We start from the raw sequence: 20,045 nt of genomic DNA on the forward strand, positions 1-20,045 counted from the left end.
GATATTCTGAGCTTCGCTGGGCAGTGTGCCTGCGTGGTGAGTCACCTAATGATTCCAGCGTGGGCTGCGAGGAGAAAAAAAGTCACTCAAGTCCATCGAAGGCTACAAGTACAAGGCAATTTTGATTGGGACCCATTATGGCTCCCAAGACTGCATCCCGTCGGAGCAAGTATTTCTGTATTACTGTGATCTTGCCTGAAGTGACTTTAAAAATCTTCAGAGTTACCAGTGTTTGCAATGAATTCCTCAGTTGAGTATTGTAAAAAAAATAAAAGATTAAAAAACAAAAAACTGGAAGGATAAAAGCAGGAGGCTGTTGTTATGAGGACAGCACAGACAGAAAATGAGTTATTACCTGACGCAGGCCTCCTCGATCTTCTCCACAGAACACCGGCTGATGCGCCGTCGTTTCATGCTCCACAACCCACAGGGAGAGAGACGCAAGCAGGAATAATTACTCGGTGAAATGAGTATCATGTTAGGGAGAACCCAATCTAAGCATAGGAAAAGAAATGAGGAAATGTCATTTAGACAGGAAGAATCAAGTGCGAGTAATAAATGAGCTCGGAGACAGTCTCAGAGAGTTTCTGAATTGCAGCAGCTATATAATTTATGTCTTACATTACAATTTGTTTGCACTTGAAACTGCAGAGATCCCAGAATAGCCCTAAAATTGTCTCTAAGTGATGAAAGTGTTCTCCTCGCTCGGAAAGTGATAACGTTTCAGTACATACATTTAGCGACTCACAATTATAATGTTGCATAAATAAGCACTTTCTTCTTTATCTCTCTTCTACTAAAACACTTTGTTTATGATTAAGCACGAAACACTCATAAACCTGGAATTAGCTTCCTGCATGAGTCACCAACCTCTTCTCATCAGCGCTTAATCACCGTAGCACTACATCACCTGTTATTACTGCCATTGATGCCGGCACAAAAGCAGACCTTTGTCCTCGCGCCATTGGCTGTATCCGAGCTCCGACCGGGACCCGATTGGCTGGGCGCATGTGTCCGTCGACGGAGCGTAGGAAGGACCCCAACACCCTCAGAGAATTAGTGCTCAGGAAGCACCACAGAAGAAGATAAACCGTGGACAGACAGGCACCTTCCCGCCCACGGAAGATTTGGCCCCGGCAGACAGAGAGGGCCGTTTTATGTGTCACAGTGATTGTCAAGCAGAGATTAATGGAGGCTAGTGGGTGGCGCTGACTTGGTAATATTCTGCGGAATTAGGATGGAGTGTGTCTAATCTAATTTAGTCCTGCAATGTTTTTTTTTTTTCTCAGCACTTTCAACATTAATGCAGAAGGACATGTCCACAAGCAGAGTCTGCAGGCATTTCAACTGAGAATAATAAATAATCATACTGAAAAAAAAAAATTAATGCAATTTCAGAAATTGACAAAACAATATGTATTTAATTGAAAATTATATGCTTAAAATCCTAATTTGTTTCACAGCAGGTCAGACTGAAACACAAAGTTGAGAACGTTTAGCTTATCTTTTAGCTTGTTTAGGATAAATAGCGAAGGGTCTGTCACTTTTAAAAGTTTACATTGCAACAAACACAAAACCCACTGAGATGTATTCATGACCATTTACTCTCTTTGGGTGCAGCCATCTTTCAAGTGCATTTTCCACATTCTTGTTTTCCTTGAACCTGTCTCCAAAAGTCCCCCGAGACGTATCGATAATGAGGAGAGACAGGGGGGCCCGCGCGTTGTTAATGACTGATGGATGGCCCTTGAAAAGGACACCGCATTTACATGATGAACGAGTCAGGAGGATGATTGAGCGTGACATGCAAGGCCCCTCACTGCTAACTGCAATGAGAGCAACATTCATAATAACTTGTCAACAGCTTTCATTTGCATCATATGGTTTTTGTGGTTGTGGGCTTGTTCGCCATGAACATCAGAATGATGAGAGATGGTGACACTGAACTGCCTTTTATGGTCCTCTGAATATGACAGACAGTAATGTTTTCCCTGAGTGATTGATCCAGGAAGTTGGTGTGCAGTCCTCCAGTGTTTTAGTATTTATTACGAAGTTAGAAAAAATATATAAGAGGCTGTTCGCTGCTTACTGTGAAGAAATGTGCAAATCTCGAGGGAACCACAGTACATTTCACATCCATTAAAATAGTTACGCACCACAAGATTCTGTTTATTTGCAGAATGTTTATAATTTCATGGCTTATCCGGATTCTCTTGCTGTGTTGGTAGAGCACCTCTACCTATTGAGGATAGCACTTGCAGAGTGTGTGCTTCTGTTTACAGGGTGATGGGAAAGCTTTTTAACACCGACAAACAGAGTGTGGTGTGTTGTGTTTCCTTTCAGATCGTGGCTACTGCGACTGTGGGATGTGTGAGTGCGATGAAGGCTGGTACGGAGACGCCTGCCAGTTCCAGGAGGACTGCAGCCTGCCCACCAAGAAGAGCAAGGAGCTGTGCAGGAACCCGCAGGGGGTGGTCTGCTCCAACAGGGGTACGGCCGCAGCTCAAACACACATGCTCCTGCACACTGTCACAAATAAAACTCCTACACTGACTTCAATAGCCTTCTGGAGGAATTCAATTGGGGGAGTGGTTTCAAAGCAAAAAGCTTTTCACTTTTATTTCAGTAAAATTCTGAAGGAAGAAAACCGCAGGCTGTTTTACTCCATTACTCTGGGCTTCATGCTGTTTGTCACCTTTACTTTTGACTTCAGCTTATTAAAATAATCTCATATTTTGCTTGCAGAGAGACTTTCGCCTGGGGTACTGTCACTTGTGACCAATCCATCAAAGACAGACAGTCACACGACTGCAGACAAACCCATCACAGCCCCAGAAAAGAATAGAAATAGAAATATATGAAATAGACAAATTTATGTGACGAATTATAATTTTAAATTAAATACAAGCTCTTTCAAGTACAATAGAAATACACATTTTCATGAAACCTATTAAATAAAATAACCAAAAAATGGTCATCACCCGAACACAGCTTCACTGAAAATTAAATCAAGCGATCTAAAACTGTACATATTTTAACCCGTCTTCATTTGGACATCTTGATTTAGTAACGTTTTGGGGTCACTCAGGAATTTTTGTTGCCAACTCTTTGACTTGAGTGTAATGCTAAATTATCAATACATTTAGTAACAACTCTGTATCTGAAACTCAAACAGTATACTGTTATACTGTTATGTCCACTCTGCCTTAATTTCAGGCCACACATTTGTGAAATAGCACAAGCACTGACGCACACTGTGAGGTTACGCCGGGGTTAAAGTTGTTTTCTGCACTCTGACAGTCCCTCACCCACCTGGGTTTAACCTCACCACCGGCCTGCCTGCAGCTAAATGAAGGATAAACCTGTATTGGTGTGTGTGTGTGTGTGTGTGTGTGTGTGTGTGTGTGTGTGTGTGTGCGCGCGCGCTCTTGTGGCCTGTTTGATTGCGCAGAAATGCAAATGTATTCACAGCGTGTAGCTGTCTCACCTTCTGCTGCCATATCACGCATGTACACACACACACACACACACACACACACACACACACACACATACACACACACACAAATGAGCTACCAGTCTAGCCATGTCGGTGCTAAAGGCATAGACAGTGCCTTTGTCTTCCTCTGGCTTCTTTATCACATGCTGCAGTAGATCAAAACATGGACAGATCTTCTCATCCGGATCCAACCACTCTGTACATATTAACACACAGTCCAATTAAATATGATGTAATATATTAAATGCGTACTATACCTCAGATGTGTTTTCTGCAGGAACCTGCCACTGCGGCAGCTGCATGTGTGACAATCAGGACAACAGGGGTTTGGTGACTGGACGGTTCTGCGAGTGCGATGACAGCGAGTGTCTGGATGAGGATACAGGAGAGGTTTGCGGAGGTATGCCCTGCAGCCACCCAATAACTCTCTGACTTTCCTCTAAAATGAAATATTAATTGTATTCTGTGTATGATTGTTCACAGACTGTCCAAATGTGTTTGTTCTGCAGTGCTCTCCTTGATATCTTATGCCTGCAGCTGTCCAACCAATTACAGTATTTTTGTATTCAATTGAAGGGCTGGTACTACTAATTGCTTACCTGCTGTCAGATCACATGAAACTCATGATAATCTCATCGACCTAACAAGCTGATTAAAAAGCAAATAAATAATAAAAAATGTCAGTTTGGTTTCAGTTTAATTTATAACCTATCAAGAGCATTCGACCATAATTTGTCTTTTGCAGTCATAATCTAGATTTCCAACCAACTTCAATGTATGGATTTGATAAAGCTAAGTTACATCATATTTTCCCAAAAGAGGACATGGAAATGTCATTCACAAAGAACGCATATGGATATAATCAAGTGAAAAAAGCTGAACAGGGTGAGCGAGGCTGAGTGGTGGTCTGTCAGTCTCTCGTCGGATCAGAGGTGCACTCAGCAGCTGTTGCATGTGTTCCTGCTTCCAGGCCATGGCCAGTGTTACTGTGGAAACTGTTACTGTGCTGCTGGTTGGCATGGAGACAAATGTGAGTTCCAGTGCGACATCAGCCCATGGGAAAGCAAGCGGAGGTGCACATCCCCAGATGGCAAAATCTGCAGCAACAGAGGTATGTTTACCCACTTAAGTATATAGCGCCTGGTGACTGGATCCTCCAGCTTGATTTAATTACTACAGCACACTACAAGTGGTGTGCAATGACCATATAGAACGGAAATGTTGTACTCTACAGAAATAAAGACCACTGAAAGAGGGAGTCAGTACTTCTCTTGGTGTTGGATGTTATTACACGAAGTAAATATTTTGTCCTCAGAGTTGAAGTTCAGTACATAATAAATGGGAAAGCAAGTGATTTAGCAAGGTGGACGACTGTTCCAGCATCCATAAATTTGCAACTCTTGTAGGTTTCCCCAGTTCTACAGTCGTTAATATCCATTAGAACTGGCTGAAAAAAGGAAAAGCATTGAACCACCAAGTGATTAATAGACGGCCAAGTCTCATTGATGCACATGAGTAGCACAGGCTGGCCCACCTTCCAGTCCCGCAGATGACCTACTGTACTGATACTGCTCGTATCGCTGCATAAACCATCACAGCTTGTTTTGTTCAGCGCAGCGTAGTTGCAGAAGAGCCAGGGTTCCCAGGCTGACCCATTTCCACGACTCTCCAACAGTGGGCGTGTGAGCGTCACACAAAGTGGGCATTTCTCGTGCTGATAAATCATGTGGATGGCAAAGGGAACTCTTATATTATGAGAAAAGGACAAATCAGTGGAGCACGTACAATGTTTAGGACAGTGATCTGCCACGTGTATAAATGTTACTTTGATAGATACCGCCTGCCAAAGCAGTGTGGTAGACCATGCACACCCATTCATGGAAATGGCATTCCTTGATGGCGGCGGCTTCTCTCGGCAGGATAATGCACCCTCAGGAATGGTTTGAGAAACACAACAACCAGTTCAAGGTGTAGACTTGGCCTCCAGGTCTCCAGTTTTGCAATCCATTTGTGTGATCTGCTGATAATGTCTGATTCATCACAACCTAAAGGATCTGCCGTTGGCGTCCTGGCCCGTCTTCAGAGGTGTGGTGGAGTCGACGCTTTAATCGAGACGGACTGCACAATATTCGTCAGGTTGTCGTAATGTTGTTGCAGATCCATGTGTGACATTTTTTAACCATTATGTTGACATTTATTATCAGCTGTTAAAGACCGGAAAGCCTTCGATGAAGAGGCAGGACCTTTCCACGCTCTGCCGCACAGTTTCAGATGGATCATAATGGCAATTTCAATAGATTTATGTTGCTAGGAAACAGTAAGCAAACATAACAAACCAGGTTAAGGTCATTCTCTGTCCACTTGCCAGGCGGACAGATGCAATAAAAAGACACTTCATTTTTTTGTATTAGCCTAATATTTATGTTACAGAGTTTTGCTTCCCGGTTTTTTTTTTTCAAACCCACATATAAAAATAAAACATAAAGAAGAAATATAGTTTATTCTCTAATCAACTGGTAGTTTGCCCTATGTGAGTGATGTGCTGACACAGTTAGAAAATCTTTGAATTTGGTATTCAGGGTATAAATAATCAAATTTGCATTTTGTGTTGAATGTGTCGAATCTCATATTACTTTTTATTTATCAGAAGAAGTAAACAGAAGAAGTAAGACATTTCCCACCGAATCAATGTGATTGCTGGGCAACAATTTAATGCAACATAACAGGGGTATTTTAAAGTCAACACAAATAATATTTATTCAACCTTTATTTAACCAGGCGAGACTGCAATATTTCCTTTTCAGAGAAGCCCTGGTCGAGACAGCAGCAGCAAGTTACAATTACATGTAACACACACACATACACTATAAAATATACAGCAGTTATTGTGCGATGGAAAGCCTAAACATAAATTGGCTCGGGAGAAAAACAGTTGCGCAGTCCTATAGAATCTGCCTCCATACCTTTCTACACGTTTTTAAAATTTCTAATGGGGATCAGTTCTTGCAGCTGTGGTTCAGCCAGCAAGCTATTCCAGGTTTCATGGGCAGAGAACATGAAATCATGTTTGCCAAGTCCAGTGTGAACCTTAGGGAGAGATAATAAAAGGATGTCATTGGAGCACAAACAGTAATTGCTGGTTTTGAGTAAAATATGCCCACAAAGGTAATCGGGGAGCAGGCCAAGGATGAATTTATAAATACATTTTGTACCAGTGTGTGAGTCTGCATGTGGCCAGGCAGGGTCACTGAACTCTGGCATATAGATAATAATATTGTAATGGTGAATTCGAGCTTTGCAGCCCGTGTGGTGCACAGTGTCCAGGCAATGCAAGTGCTGGTAGGAGGCATGCATCTACAGCAGATCAGTCAAGCAATGGGAGGAATGCTGCCTCAACCAATGTTTTCCTAGCAGCACAGGAAAAATAGGATTTATTTCTAAAATAGAAACCTAGCTTGAGCTTAAACTTCTTCACTACAGTTTCAACATGAGGTCTACAATTAAACGTTCATTGTTTAAAATACCTTAATACTTGTGTTGTGGAATTTTTGGTGAATCAGAGCCAAAGATGACGAGTCAAGGTGTTGACGCTGCACAAGGAGGATTTATTGAGGATTGCAGAGGAAGCACACACAAATCAGCTGATTGAGAGCAAGGCTGTTGCTCCGGAGAGAATCCAACCCGACTCTGGCATGACTTCCGGCCACGCCATCTCATATAGCTAGATCTCACGAGACTAGCAGACGCTGTTTCCAAGTGACTTCAGACAAAACAGAGCGGCCTTCACACTGTGTTCCTGAGAACTTTGAAAACAAAGCATTATTCCACATCAACTTGTATTGTGTCACTAATTCAGTCTGACTGTCCTGCAGCTTTTTAATGATGGGAAGAGAATCTTCTGTATTCCTAATGTTAGAAAACAGCATAATTTTCCAAGACAACCAGCATTCAAGTCTTAAACCAACCAGCTGTACAGTGTGACAGGCAGCCTGCAGATATTCCAGAGATTGGTGGTAAATGACAGTATCATCAGCATAAAAATGTAGCTGTGCATTTGGAATATTAAGACCTGAGTCATAACATTGGTAACAAATGGTCCTCTCATGTTACGTATGATTTATCACACAATATAATCGTATTTAACACGTTGACATCTCCCAGAAAGGTTTTCAAGCCAGGGGGGCATCCATACATTGAGCAGCTGTTGCTTCAGGATGTGGTGGTCAAGAGTGTGGAAGGTCTCCATGAAGAGTGTCGCACAAAATTTCTAGTTACCCAAATCCTCATTTATGTCATTGAGAACCTTTAAGTATGCTGTAAAAATACATTCTTTTTTTTCCTGGATACTTGTATGTCTGCCACCCCTAATGGTTAATGTATGAATAATTACTTCAGGAGAAAATTGCCTTTAAATCATTTTTACAGTTTTTATCAGTCCGTATAGGATTGCACAGCAGAGACATCTATAAGAAAAAAGACCCAAAAAAGACTATTAGTGCTCTATGTAATCAAAGCTGAGTTATCACAGACAAATTACAGCTTATATCAATTTTAAAATAAGATTGAAAAGGGATGTGAGGTCTGTTCCTGGCTATGAAAAATTATTTTAGAAGTGAAACTGGGTGATTGAGGTTATTTCATCGGCCAGCATGTGTAACAAGGGAACTCTGGGTCAAAGTGTCTTTTTTCATTTGACTGTCACAGATGAAATAGAGTCACCTTTACCATTTACCTTTGAAACTGAGAGGGTAGATGTGAAGACTGGAAAAATCACGGCTAGAAATACAGAAAGAGAAACCAGGGGAGAAGAGGTTGCATTGAAAAAATACTCATGAAAGCCATCAGAGCTTGGCGAACAGGGAGTTAGGGGAAAAAAGCTTAGCCAACCTGGCTAAAATGATCCAGCGGGACTTGAGTAAACCTCTCGAAAATTAATTACAGTGGACTGGCTGAGGGTGGGCTAAGTGGCAGGGTGAAATGGTAGGTTACATGGATGGTGCCTTATCACAGAGCTGCGGTTTATGGTTAAATGCACAACCGACACAGCGTGAAAAAATCTGTGTACGTGAAGGAGCAACCTGCCTCATGAGAGAGGACATTTCCCTGCTCTTTTTCATGGAGGACAACTGGGAAACTCTGAAATGTGTCTGCAGCTAAAGGTAGTTTATCAATGGCGACGGTTTATTTTAACCTACTTTCGGTTTAAACATTTAACAAAGCCATCTAACTCCTGTCTAAATATCACAAGTCTGAGAGCATTTTCTGAAGCCGATAGCAGTGGATTGTAGGTAAATGAGGGAACTCCACACACAGGTCTCCAGTCCACAACCACACACTCACATCCACAGTTAGGATAATTTGCTAGTTATTAATCAATACTTGGATTCACTCATGATGACAGAAGCAGCTGCATGGAGCGGCTGCATATTTCCTGAGTATGAAGCACAACACTGTCGTCAGTGTTGTTTTACTTGCGGTAAATAGTATAAACGCTGCACCGTGCCCTTCTTCCAAATTGCTAAAATGCGCCAACACATTTGAACATTGATCCAGTCCGGCCCATTGAGGTGTTAAACACGATCTAAGACGTCAGACAAACAGGTGGTGATTATAATGGGAACGATTCTCAGTCCCTGTCCCTCAGTGACACGCAGCCATTTCAACCAGAATTAATCCTGCTTTAAAGCTCTGTGAAGATAATTCCTGGTGATTAAAGACAAAGGGAAATGATTACATTAAATAAGGTTGCTTTAATTTCATCATCCTGTGAAGATGTGCTGAGGTGAGAGGTTTTGTATGAAACCATTTCTTTCTCTTTTTTTCTTTGTTTGACAGCAATGTTAATATCCTGCTTGCACTTTAAAAAAAAAAGCAGCGTAGGATTTGACTGACAGCATCAAATAGATTATTCTTTTTGATTCCTGCTGACTCTTAACCCGCCTGTCTCTCTTGGTTCACCTGGCTTCCACAGAGGAGGTAATGATCCAGAGCCTGGTACACATGAAGCCAGAGGCTAAACTCATGCATACACTGTATTTATGATTTCTTGATCAAAACCTTTTCTCTTTGAGATGCCAAAGTTGTTCTGGCCTTTGGTTAGAGATGGATGTTGCTTATGGCGATTCTTCCTCTGTACCTGCTTTATCCAGCTCGGGCTTGCAGGGTGATGGAGCCGAGCCCACCTGAACGCAGGTGAAGGCAGGTTACATCCTGGACATAACAGGGAAAACACAGAAAAACAGACACCCTGAAACATTTACTCATCCAGGGATTTTTGGAGTCGACATTTCATCCCAAACTGGAGTCGAACTGTGGATCACCGGCTGTGCTAACCACTACTCCACCTCATTGTGTGAATTCTAGATATTCTGGAAATTCCCTTCTTTATAACGCCTATTTTTCTGTGTTTTTGTGAATCAGTTATTGAAAATAACAGTGAAGGTGCTTTAATCTGCTCCGGTGAAGCACGGCTGTGACATTTGTGGCAGACATAAAAGTGCATGGGTCTATTAATCCAGGACTTCGGGGTAGTGAGGGAGAGCGAATCTAAGGCCAGGGGCCAGACAAGTGCCAGCCATAGCCCACAGGCCTGCCAGCTGGCCTGGATCCCCTGGGGTTCCCCGAGCTCTGTCACTGCCGATAAGAGAAAATGGGATTTCCACTGGCTGCTCCTCAGCTGATGTCCTGGCTGAAATGCAAAAACAAATGAGAAAGAGAAGAAACACAGACATGGATGGAGGAAAGGAGCCAGCATTTATCCTCAAGTACAAAAATATATTCTCAAATCTTCTGCCATATCTATGAAAAAAAATCCCTGGATGATATGCATTTAATTTTGTCTTAAATGTTGTGCTGTTCATTTCTTTCAAATGCACCAGTGGAGTAAAAGCAAGCATGAATTGACAGTCGGTGTGTTTTCTGTGCTCTGCTGGTGAGGTACCTGTGTGTGTGGAGAGTGTAACTGCTACGACGTGGATCCCTCTGGTGACTGGGGAGACATTCACGGTGACACCTGCGAGTGCGACGAGAGGAACTGCCATGCCACGTACGACCGATACACAGATGACTTCTGCTCAGGTTAGAGAAACGCTTTCAGAAATAAATCCATTCGTAAACATTGTGGGCTGACTATTGATGGCAGAATGGGATTTATTCAATCTCTACAGCTACTCTTTTATAAACCACTGACAAAACAATATATTATCATTAGAAAGTGTCTGGAGATTTTTTTATTGAGCCAAAAATCAACACTTTTGTATTTACTACTAATGCTATGTTGCAACTTCACTCCAATGAAACTGAACTTTCCACACAAGTTAATAAATAAAGTGGAGTTTGGAGGATGACCTTTTCACAGATTCCACAAAGAATTAATGACCAAAATATACCCGATGCCATTCTTTGCAGTAGGAATTTTGTTGCCAGAAAATTATTCACACTCCTCCTTTCAGTTTCTTTTTTAGCTTCCCAACTTGTATTTTTGCTTGCCCGAAGCCGCCACTTTGTTTCACTTCCTGTCGTAACTCTTCCTTGACCCTGCCTGCAGGTCACGGCCAGTGCAACTGCGGCAGATGCGACTGCAAGGATGGATGGTCGGGGAAAAAGTGCGAACACCCGCTGTCCTGCTCTCTGTCTGTGGACAGCAGCTTAAAGAAGTGCAGAGGAACGTCCAATCTGCCCTGCTTCGGACGAGGTACCTGGTCTTTCTGTTGCCATGGTTACTGCCATAGACCTATACCCTGGTCTCACTTCCGAGCCATTCCCAGTCTCTTTATCCATCCTTAAGGGGGCTCGGAAACGATTAGCGTGACCCAGCAATCAGATCTGAGGACGTCTTTCGAGCGAACCTCCAGTCTAATCAGCAATCACTCATCTTTTTGTCCTCAGTGTCGCACACATCATTATTGTGCATCAGTCTGAAAGGGCGTCTGCACTGGAGCAATATGGTGTGCACTCATCGATTCTGTTGTGATGTGTGGTTGTGTATGCTGTGGACGCCTCAGATAGATTAAGGGGAACTTTTCACTCGCAACAGTGTAAGCTGTGGCTGCGCCAACTCTCTCAGTAGAACAGACTGCGGGTCGATGTGTCGAGATTTATTACAGTGCTCTGTATGCTTCATTAGTAGCCCTTCTGGACAGAGGAACCTTGTTCTCACGGAGCCTCCAAATAGTATTATTAGGTGGAGATACTGAGCCAACACTCGTGCTAACAAAACAAAAGTCCAGGTTGTACTTGTCGCAGTCATGCACCCTTGAGCCGGTTGATGGATGATAGTGAGTTGAAGGATCTGTAGCATTATATATTTATGAGGTTTAGAAATCTAATATACAATCCAAGCTATGATGCATTGCTACTCCTATTCACGAAGTGTTTGTCCTCTTATCATGATTCATAATCTGATCTTGAGGTCAGTCAAGATCAGAGAAACTACCTTTGTTAGGTAATATTTATGAAGAGGTAATAATAATAATAATGCATTGGTTTTATACAGCGATTTTCTGAACACTCAAAGACGCTTTACATTGCATTATTCATTCTCTCCATACTGGGTGGTGGTAAGCTACTCTTGTAGCCACAGCTGTTCTGGGGCAGACTGACGGAGGCGAGGCTGCTAATCTGCGCCATCGGCCCCTCCGACCACCACCAACCATTCACTCTCACACTACATTCATACTTAGGCAAGGTGGGTGAAGTGTCTTGCCCAGGGACACGACAGTTTTACGACTGCGGGAGCGGGGATCGAACCGCCAACCTTCCAGTTAAGAGACGACCCGCTCTACCATCTGAGCTACTGTCGCCCCCATGACATGACTTTAGTACCAATTAAGCAAAATTTTAGAGCTTTTGAGGAGAAAATAATGCAATGATTCAAGACCCAATTAGTGCTGATGAACCCATGAGGTGAGATCATCTCCACAATTGCTGCTTTTGTGGGGTGTTTGAGGCGTCTGAAACAGCCAGTAAGTACTACTGTGGCTCAAGCTGCTGCAGAAATTCAAGCTGTTTGATAGAAAGATGTTAGAACATCACAGTTTCTTGTATCTAGTGGGGCAAAAAGGGGAGACCCATGCAATATCAGGCAGATCACAGTATTATGGGTGATCATTGTATAAACTGCAGTTAAGTAGATATGTGATTTTGTCGATTGAAGGTCATATATTACTATTAGATTCGGGGTGTTGTAATTATTGTCATATTAGTTTTTTTTAACACTCTCTCTTCTGTGATTGAGCGAGACATTATTTTAATTATTCTTATTACAAGAACCCAGAGCACTGAGTCCATATGCTCAAACAAACACTATTTATTAAAAGTCCCGAAAGTTTGCATTGAATATAGCAAGAGCTGTAAACATTTGGCCAAACATCATGAAGCCGTTTCACAGCTGATGTCTGTTGCAATCTGTTAATGTGTGCACGGAACCAAATAATTCATCCTTGAGTGAGATGGAACAAGCATGCAAAATTCACACTTTAGCATACGTGCAGACAGAATTTCTTGAAGATGCCACTGAGAAATTCTGCTAATGAGGACTAAGTGGACAGAGAAGGCAAACATATCGCACCCCTGGCCTTTAGCTTTCACCAGCAAGGAGGCATAAAAAAAGATATTAAGGGATCATGAAGAGGTAAAACATGCCGTGAGACCATTAACTTGCCAAGTCCTACATCATCGGCGCGCGAACCATTAATTAAGATTACACTAAGCTCCTACAAATATACATAACCCAAAGCTCCTCCGTCAACAGACAGAGAAACAAATTACCCACTTTTTGCAAAGCTGTGCTGCTTAATCTTTCCAGGCGGTGAGCACAGTGGCCTCCGGCCACATGTAGCAAATATGTAGATTCATTTGAATTACAATGGAGCTAATTACGTGATGTAAAAATCACACCATTTATTGAGTGAAGAAAAAAAAAACCTTCCATCTGCAGTCAAGCTGCACTACAACTCTCCTTATAATACGTTTAGCCACGAGAGAAAGTTGATGAACTTAAAAGACTGAAAAGGAAAGGCGAGCTGCCAGATATTTGTAGTCATTGGAGGAGAAATCCCTCCACCCTGCTCGCCAAAAAGAGAGAATTACTGCCTCAAAGCAGGTATGTTTTCAAAACTTTGGAAAGCCAGAGTCTTTATCTCTGATAAATCCCGACTGGAAACGCTCCATTTTACTGGAGGCTCCCAAAAAAGTCACGAGTGATTAAGTGAAGAGCAATGAATGTGGCTCCAAGACTCCGTCGGAGTTAATCAGAAGCTGCTCATGGGGAGTGATCCACATTAATAATAAATTACCTCATATTTCATCAATACAGCATTTCCAACTCGTTCATCGGTAACAAATCATTATCTGATATGAAGTCCTTGATTCGTGGTTCAGAGTTGCTCATTCCTGCTGTTTAGCTCCGCCTCAGACCGGCTGGCCAGTGGCGGAGAATTCCTGGATGGAGTTTGCATGTTCTTCTTGTGCAGGAAAAGATTTGTCCTGGTATTCCAGCTTATCACATGTCTATACTGTATACTTGTGTGTGTGTGTGTGTGTGTGTGTGTGTGTGTGTGTGTGTGTGTGTGTGGGTCCCCTGTGCCATACTCAGCGTGAAGCGGGTTTGAAAGGTGGATGGATGAATTGATCGATCTGTCCCTCCGTTGCTGTTTTGTTAACCATCGCATTAAGTGTTGCAGATGTTCAAAGTGTGTGTGTGTGTGTGTGTGTGTGTGTGTGTGTGTGTGTGTGTGTGTGTGTGTGTGTGTGTGGTCCCATCCAGGAGGCAAACCATATCCAGGAGTGAGATTAGAAATTAAAGAGCAGCTGTGTTGTGCTCTGCTTGTCAACGTTGCCACTGGTTTTCCTTCAGTATGGGAAACTGGGGAACCCTGAGTAAACACAGGGAGAACATGAAATTTCGAAGCCAATAAACCACTGAGCTGCTACGTTTTTGTCAGGAAGAAAAAGAAAGACTGTTCACAATGCACCATAGTCACATGATCCACTTCCGATGCACCCGTTGACTTCCTGCATTGTTCAAGCGTATGCTCCGGCCATTTGTTAATAAGTCAAAGGAGTCTTCAGAGGGATCTCTTGTACCCACATTCTCCACCAGTGCAGCAGCCCTAATCAATCAGCCTTACAGCTCTATGTAGGCCATTGTTCCGAGCTCCTCTACGCCGTTCATTGTGGCCTGAGCACTGTTGTAGATTTCGGGGGGATGCCCGTTAGTGTCTGCGTGCTTCAGGAATAGGTACAGTAAAGCCTCCTGTATTCCGCTGGTCTCAGTGATTCAACTTAATAATGTAGCCGCTGGTGGGCGATGCTGCAAGGACACAATCTGCTCGGTCTCGGGGCTCTAAGGATTTGTCAGGGGTTAATGTGAAGCATTGATTTCATGTTTCATTTGACTGTGGGGGAAGTCAGTGGGGATTTCGCAGCTCTTCAACTGGCCAAATGAAAATACAGGATATGTGAAATCTTTCATGTTATTGTCGCGGCCGCAGATCTTCCTCCCTCACAGCCGTGGCTCCGATAGCTGCTGATTAGATCAGACGCCGACAACCAGATTTAGCAAAGCCGCAACCACGGTGATAACAACATTAAAAAAGTACACACCTGCGTTGGCCGGCGGCGCAACAGTGACAGAAAATGCACTCATAAAGCCGAACCATTTGGTGCTCTTTAATATATCAACTATTCATTATGCTTTGTGTCAGGCTTTGATTTTTCACAGCCTCAAACTACGGCCACAACAACAGGGCTGCAGACACGTGGTGCTGCCTTCCCCCTTACATAATGAACCAGCAAAGATTAACTTGTGCTGGGAGAGTTAATTAGCTTTAATTCCTCCAGCAGTACCTTTAAATTATCTCCAAATGCTGCAACAAAATGGAACTTTAAATTACTCTGTGCAAACGAACAATTAATGGGATTCATGAATTCTCCCCTTTCAAAACACTACATATAGTTTTTTATTCCATTAAGTGACAGTTTAAAGTGCCTATTTCTATCACCTAACAAAAAAAAAAAAGTGCCTGAAAGCTAAAATTGCGATAAAGACTTAGAATAAAAGTGAGACAGTTATTGGAAGAGCAGAGTTTCTATCACTTGCTGAGGAAAACATTTTTTTCTATCTTGAAAGCCTTCACTGGATTTCATGTAAGTTCATTGTGTCTGGCTCTCCCCCTGTAATTAGTAAATAACACTGCTGTTCAGACGATCTGAGGAAAAGGGATTTACCAGGATGGTATCTCGCTGTTTCTGGTGGCATGTGTGTTTCTATTAGCTGTCTTTTCCAGACGCTGCTGCCCGCTTGGTTCAGTGTTTGGGAGATCTCAGCGTTTTGAAAGGAGCGAGCTTGTTGCATCGCTTCGGTGGCAAAATGTGCGAGTGAAAAAGAAAAAAGGTCGACAGGAAGCTGGGCGAGAGGGTGAGAGACAGAGAGGAAGAGAGAGAGAGAGAGAAAGAGAGAGAGAGTGAAGGAGACAGACGTAGAAAATCACTTAGGCATGGATGAATGCGGCGGGTGCAGATGGCAGCCTGAGCGGAAAAGCCTTGAAATTTGAAACAGCAGCTTCGGAGCCTTTCTTCCTGAGAGATGGAGACAAGACGCTTGTGAATAGCACATTCTTTCTACTGTGGTATTTCCTCAAGGAAACACCTGCTTTCAACATCTTTCTGCTGATTCCCGGGATTCCTTTCTGTGTGTGCTCTGTGAAAACCGGCCTGTAGTAGACATTAACTATGTGTGTGTTAATATTTAATAGCGCACGCCTTTTGCAGAACAGTGCTCCAGAATCCCACCGCTGAGGCGTTACCTTGCTTAACCAGATGTTTAACATATGGGTATTAATGCCTGTGTTTACCTTTGAGACACAATCCTCTCCCTTTATAGCTAAATATATGGACTGAATAGACTATTTTGCCATAAAATCAGTCACTTTACAGTATTTTATGAGACTATAGAAGATCAAGTCCAAACAGAAGAAGTTTTGGAAATAATGACAATGGGATGTATAATTCTGTTAATAACATGTGCTGTTGGAGGAGACGCCTCTGTTAGACACACTAAGTTTAGTTACGGTCGCTCTTTAGTTTCTGAAGTGCAGCAGTGACCCTTGAACGAGTGCGTTTACGTTCCGCGTGGCAACCTGAATGCATTGTTGAGTCAAAGAGCTTTTGTTTGTCTCCAGGTACAAAGATGGAAGAAGGACAAATGTAGATGAGCGTGTTTTCTTTCTTTCTTTTTTTTGCACTTTTGTCTGCGTGTTATTTTCACAGCTCGATGGTGAGAGGAGTGTCACAGCTGCGGTCCTGTTTATGCAGATCAGGCGCTGCAGCACAGTTTTGGCATTCATTTCGTCATGACAATGGGTATTCATGATCCCAATGCGTTCAGACCACTTCACTGAAAATGAGGAAAATGTGACACCGCCGAGATCAAGGTTAGGAAATTAATATTCCCGAGGTTCCATGTGACAATCCAGCACTGCTGCCAAGGCACAAACTGTGAGTCGTTTGTTAATAAAATGCTATTCTTTCTGCCCTGCATCAGACAGGGTTTTGTAATACTCTGTATTTGGCGTAGAAATTACATCTTTTGATTCGATCTCCGGTTTTCCTTCGTTTAATATGAACAGACAATTCTCACTTCTTCAAGCCAACACTGTAAACAAATATAAATGTAGAGTTCACACACCATCTTAATAATCACAAAGCATTATATGCATCATTTACTAAAACTTCATCCTGATTCTTAACTTCTCGCTGCCCTCAGTGGAGCCACACACGGACAATCAAAGAGCTCTACCTGATCCGCTGTCCCTGGTCTGGGCTCAATAATAGAATAACTTACACACATATCTTTACATCAAATCACACAGATTCATGAATTTTGCAGCCGTTCATTGAAATGGCTCTGATTAACTCCGGTTTTAGACTGGCACAATGTATTCCTTTATTCAAGATAGAAAAATGATCAGTTACAAATAAATAATTTGTATTATTACTGATAAAAAAAATTCTCTGTCCTGAAATGACCTGCATGATTAATCATGATAATTAAATATACCTATTCTACCGAACATGCAAACAGTCGATGTGGAACCTAATCACTAATGACAGCTTAACCTTCCATGTGGCTCATTAAGCATTTCAAACATAATAAAATAAGCTAAAATGTGCTAATATTTGATTATATAAACACGCTTAACTAATAATCACAGACATCCTGCAGGGGAAAGAAGTATTGTAGCAAAAGAAAGACACACGTGAAAATATCCAGAACTTTCCAAACAATTTACTTCACAGAATTTTAGCTGGAGCTCATGATGTCTTCAAGGACTTTGAGACATTATGTCATTCATTTAAATTATACATAAACATGCAAAAAAAAAACCAAGTGATTTTGGTTTGTGTACGCTAATAGCGTTGGACGAACCTGCTGCTATTCTTCCTGTTTTCTCTGCAAACACTGAAGTGTGATTTACAACTGCAATTCCAAAAGTTTGATTATATTTGGTCAGATTAATCAAAACTTAGCCTGTTGTTGGCTGTAGCATAACAGCAAACTGCTATTTCATAACTGATATTGATCATTATTGATAACCATTCAGCAGTATTATACACAATGAATCCTAACCTTTAACAGCAAGAACCAAATGTAATGTTTAAAAAACAACAACTAGGCAATCAATTCAGGAAGGACTTTATCTCGATTTGTAGGTGATGTTCAGACGTTTGTCGTCGGACTTACTTAATCACTCTTTAATTGGCTGTTTCCATGTTTTTAATATGGGAGTTGAAATGATTGATGATCATCCTGCTGGTCAAGCACGAGTCTATCTTATTTTTTTCTAGCAGATGAATGTAAATCCACCTGCTTTTCAGCTTTGTAGCATGCCTGAACCTTCAGCTCTTCCTACTGAAAGTGCTGAAGTTACTTTATTTTTCCACGTGCTGCTCGCCTCTTCTGGCCTGGACAACACGTTTGTGCAAGATTGAGGCCGTAATTGCTTCAAGCTGGTGTTTGCTGAGTGTCATTAAGGCGCTGTTAACCTTAAACAAATTGAACATTAACACACAAACATGCGCGCACACTCTGGCGCAAATGGTTTGACGACCGCAGGGGTAATCAATAACGCAGGGGTATTATGACATCACCTGTTGCTAGGGTAACCCATCCCCAAGGCAGGAAGAGGTGTGTGTGTGTGTGTGTGTGTGTGTGTGTGTGTGTGTGTGTGTGTGTGTGTGTGTGTGTGGGGTCATCAGATGGGACTTGGAGCACCTCGGATGACGCCGTCAGTCGTACGGCTGTCTTGTAAATCCATGTTCTGCACGATTTAGCGGCAGTAATTTCACTCAGCGAGCCACCGCCAGATAAAGGCAGACAGCATCCGCATTATGGATATGTTTTTAAGTGTTATGTTAGTGGCACTAAAAATAAAATGTACCCTGCAGGGGTACAAACAAAGAAAAATACTCAGAGTGAATAATGATCGTGAAAAAGGACGCACAGCTCAATAAAAAAACAGGAGCAAAGAGAAAGAGAAGCACTCAGCGTGCTGTGTTTTAACCATCTGTCTTCGCTGAGCTGGGAAATTCCCTTTGTGCTGTTATTTTTCTTTGTGGGCAGGTTACCTACTTGTTAGCCCTTCTGGGTGTCTTTTGTCTGCAGCACCAGTGAATAGGAACATTTAAAAGGTAACCAGCTGTGGGTGTCTTTCTCCTTTGTCAGTAAAGCACAGCATTAAAAAGGTGCAGCGGCCTCGCTGACACTGTCGCGCTACTTACAAAAAACACAACCCAGCTGTAGTATGCAACATACTTCTGTACGAGGTGAACATATTGAAAGCCTTTTTTGAAGCCCCTTCTTTGTGAGCTGTATGGATGCATCTATTAAAATGTTTACCACAGACTGTGTTGCAGTTCTTTATTAATGCATTGCTTCGTTAATGTACTGCAACAAGAGACCTACAGTGCTGTTTAAAAGCGCTCCTGTCAGTCTTATTCGGCCTTTATTTATTCAGGTTATCTCATTATCAAGGTAGCTCGGCCCCACATTTAAAGACAGTGATCTACATACATAATGAGCAACATATTCTAAATCACATTTGAAAAGAAAAGCAGATCCAGTCCACAGAATATTTCACACTGAAGCTCTTTATTTGACGGTGTATTTTTGGGTCATTCGGGGTTTGGTGATGAAGTGAAATGTTCCCTCAGCATGGCCAAGGAGTCACACTCCGAAAGAGTTTAACATCTGCTTCTCAAACATTTCTCACCTGCTGGATTTGGAGCATTGAGAGATCTTAGTGTAATCAGGCCTACAAAACACGGACCCTGGTCAGAATACTGTCCTGTTGAATGCCACGTAGGAATCATTTGATGCTGACAGTGAGAATAAATCAACATGTGGTCACCAGGCTGTTTGGAGTTTGTCTTTATGCATAAAGATGGCGTTCATATTGCAATAATCTGTGTAATTTTACTGCGCCAGTGGAGTGTTGAAGTCTTGGACTGAATGCCACGTTCAGCAGACATGAATTCAACCTACTTA

The 20,045-nt window shown here is 42.3% G+C and overlaps 1 protein-coding gene across 1 annotated transcript in view; it reads left to right on the forward strand.

Annotated features, from left to right (window-relative positions):
- itgbl1 (integrin, beta-like 1) overlaps positions 1 to 20,045 on the forward strand; it is a 43,110-nt gene that overhangs the window by 9,474 nt on the left and 13,591 nt on the right. The window contains exons 3-7 of the mRNA XM_030112169.1: positions 2,344 to 2,490; positions 3,777 to 3,899; positions 4,470 to 4,610; positions 10,436 to 10,576; positions 11,046 to 11,192. Of these exons, the coding sequence (XP_029968029.1) occupies positions 2,344 to 2,490; positions 3,777 to 3,899; positions 4,470 to 4,610; positions 10,436 to 10,576; positions 11,046 to 11,192 (699 nt within the window). The remainder of the gene's footprint in view (positions 1 to 2,343; positions 2,491 to 3,776; positions 3,900 to 4,469; positions 4,611 to 10,435; positions 10,577 to 11,045; positions 11,193 to 20,045) is intronic.

This window comes from Salarias fasciatus, chromosome 16 (genome assembly GCF_902148845.1).
Source record: "Salarias fasciatus chromosome 16, fSalaFa1.1, whole genome shotgun sequence".
Classification (NCBI taxonomy): Eukaryota; Metazoa; Chordata; class Actinopteri; order Blenniiformes; family Blenniidae; genus Salarias; species Salarias fasciatus.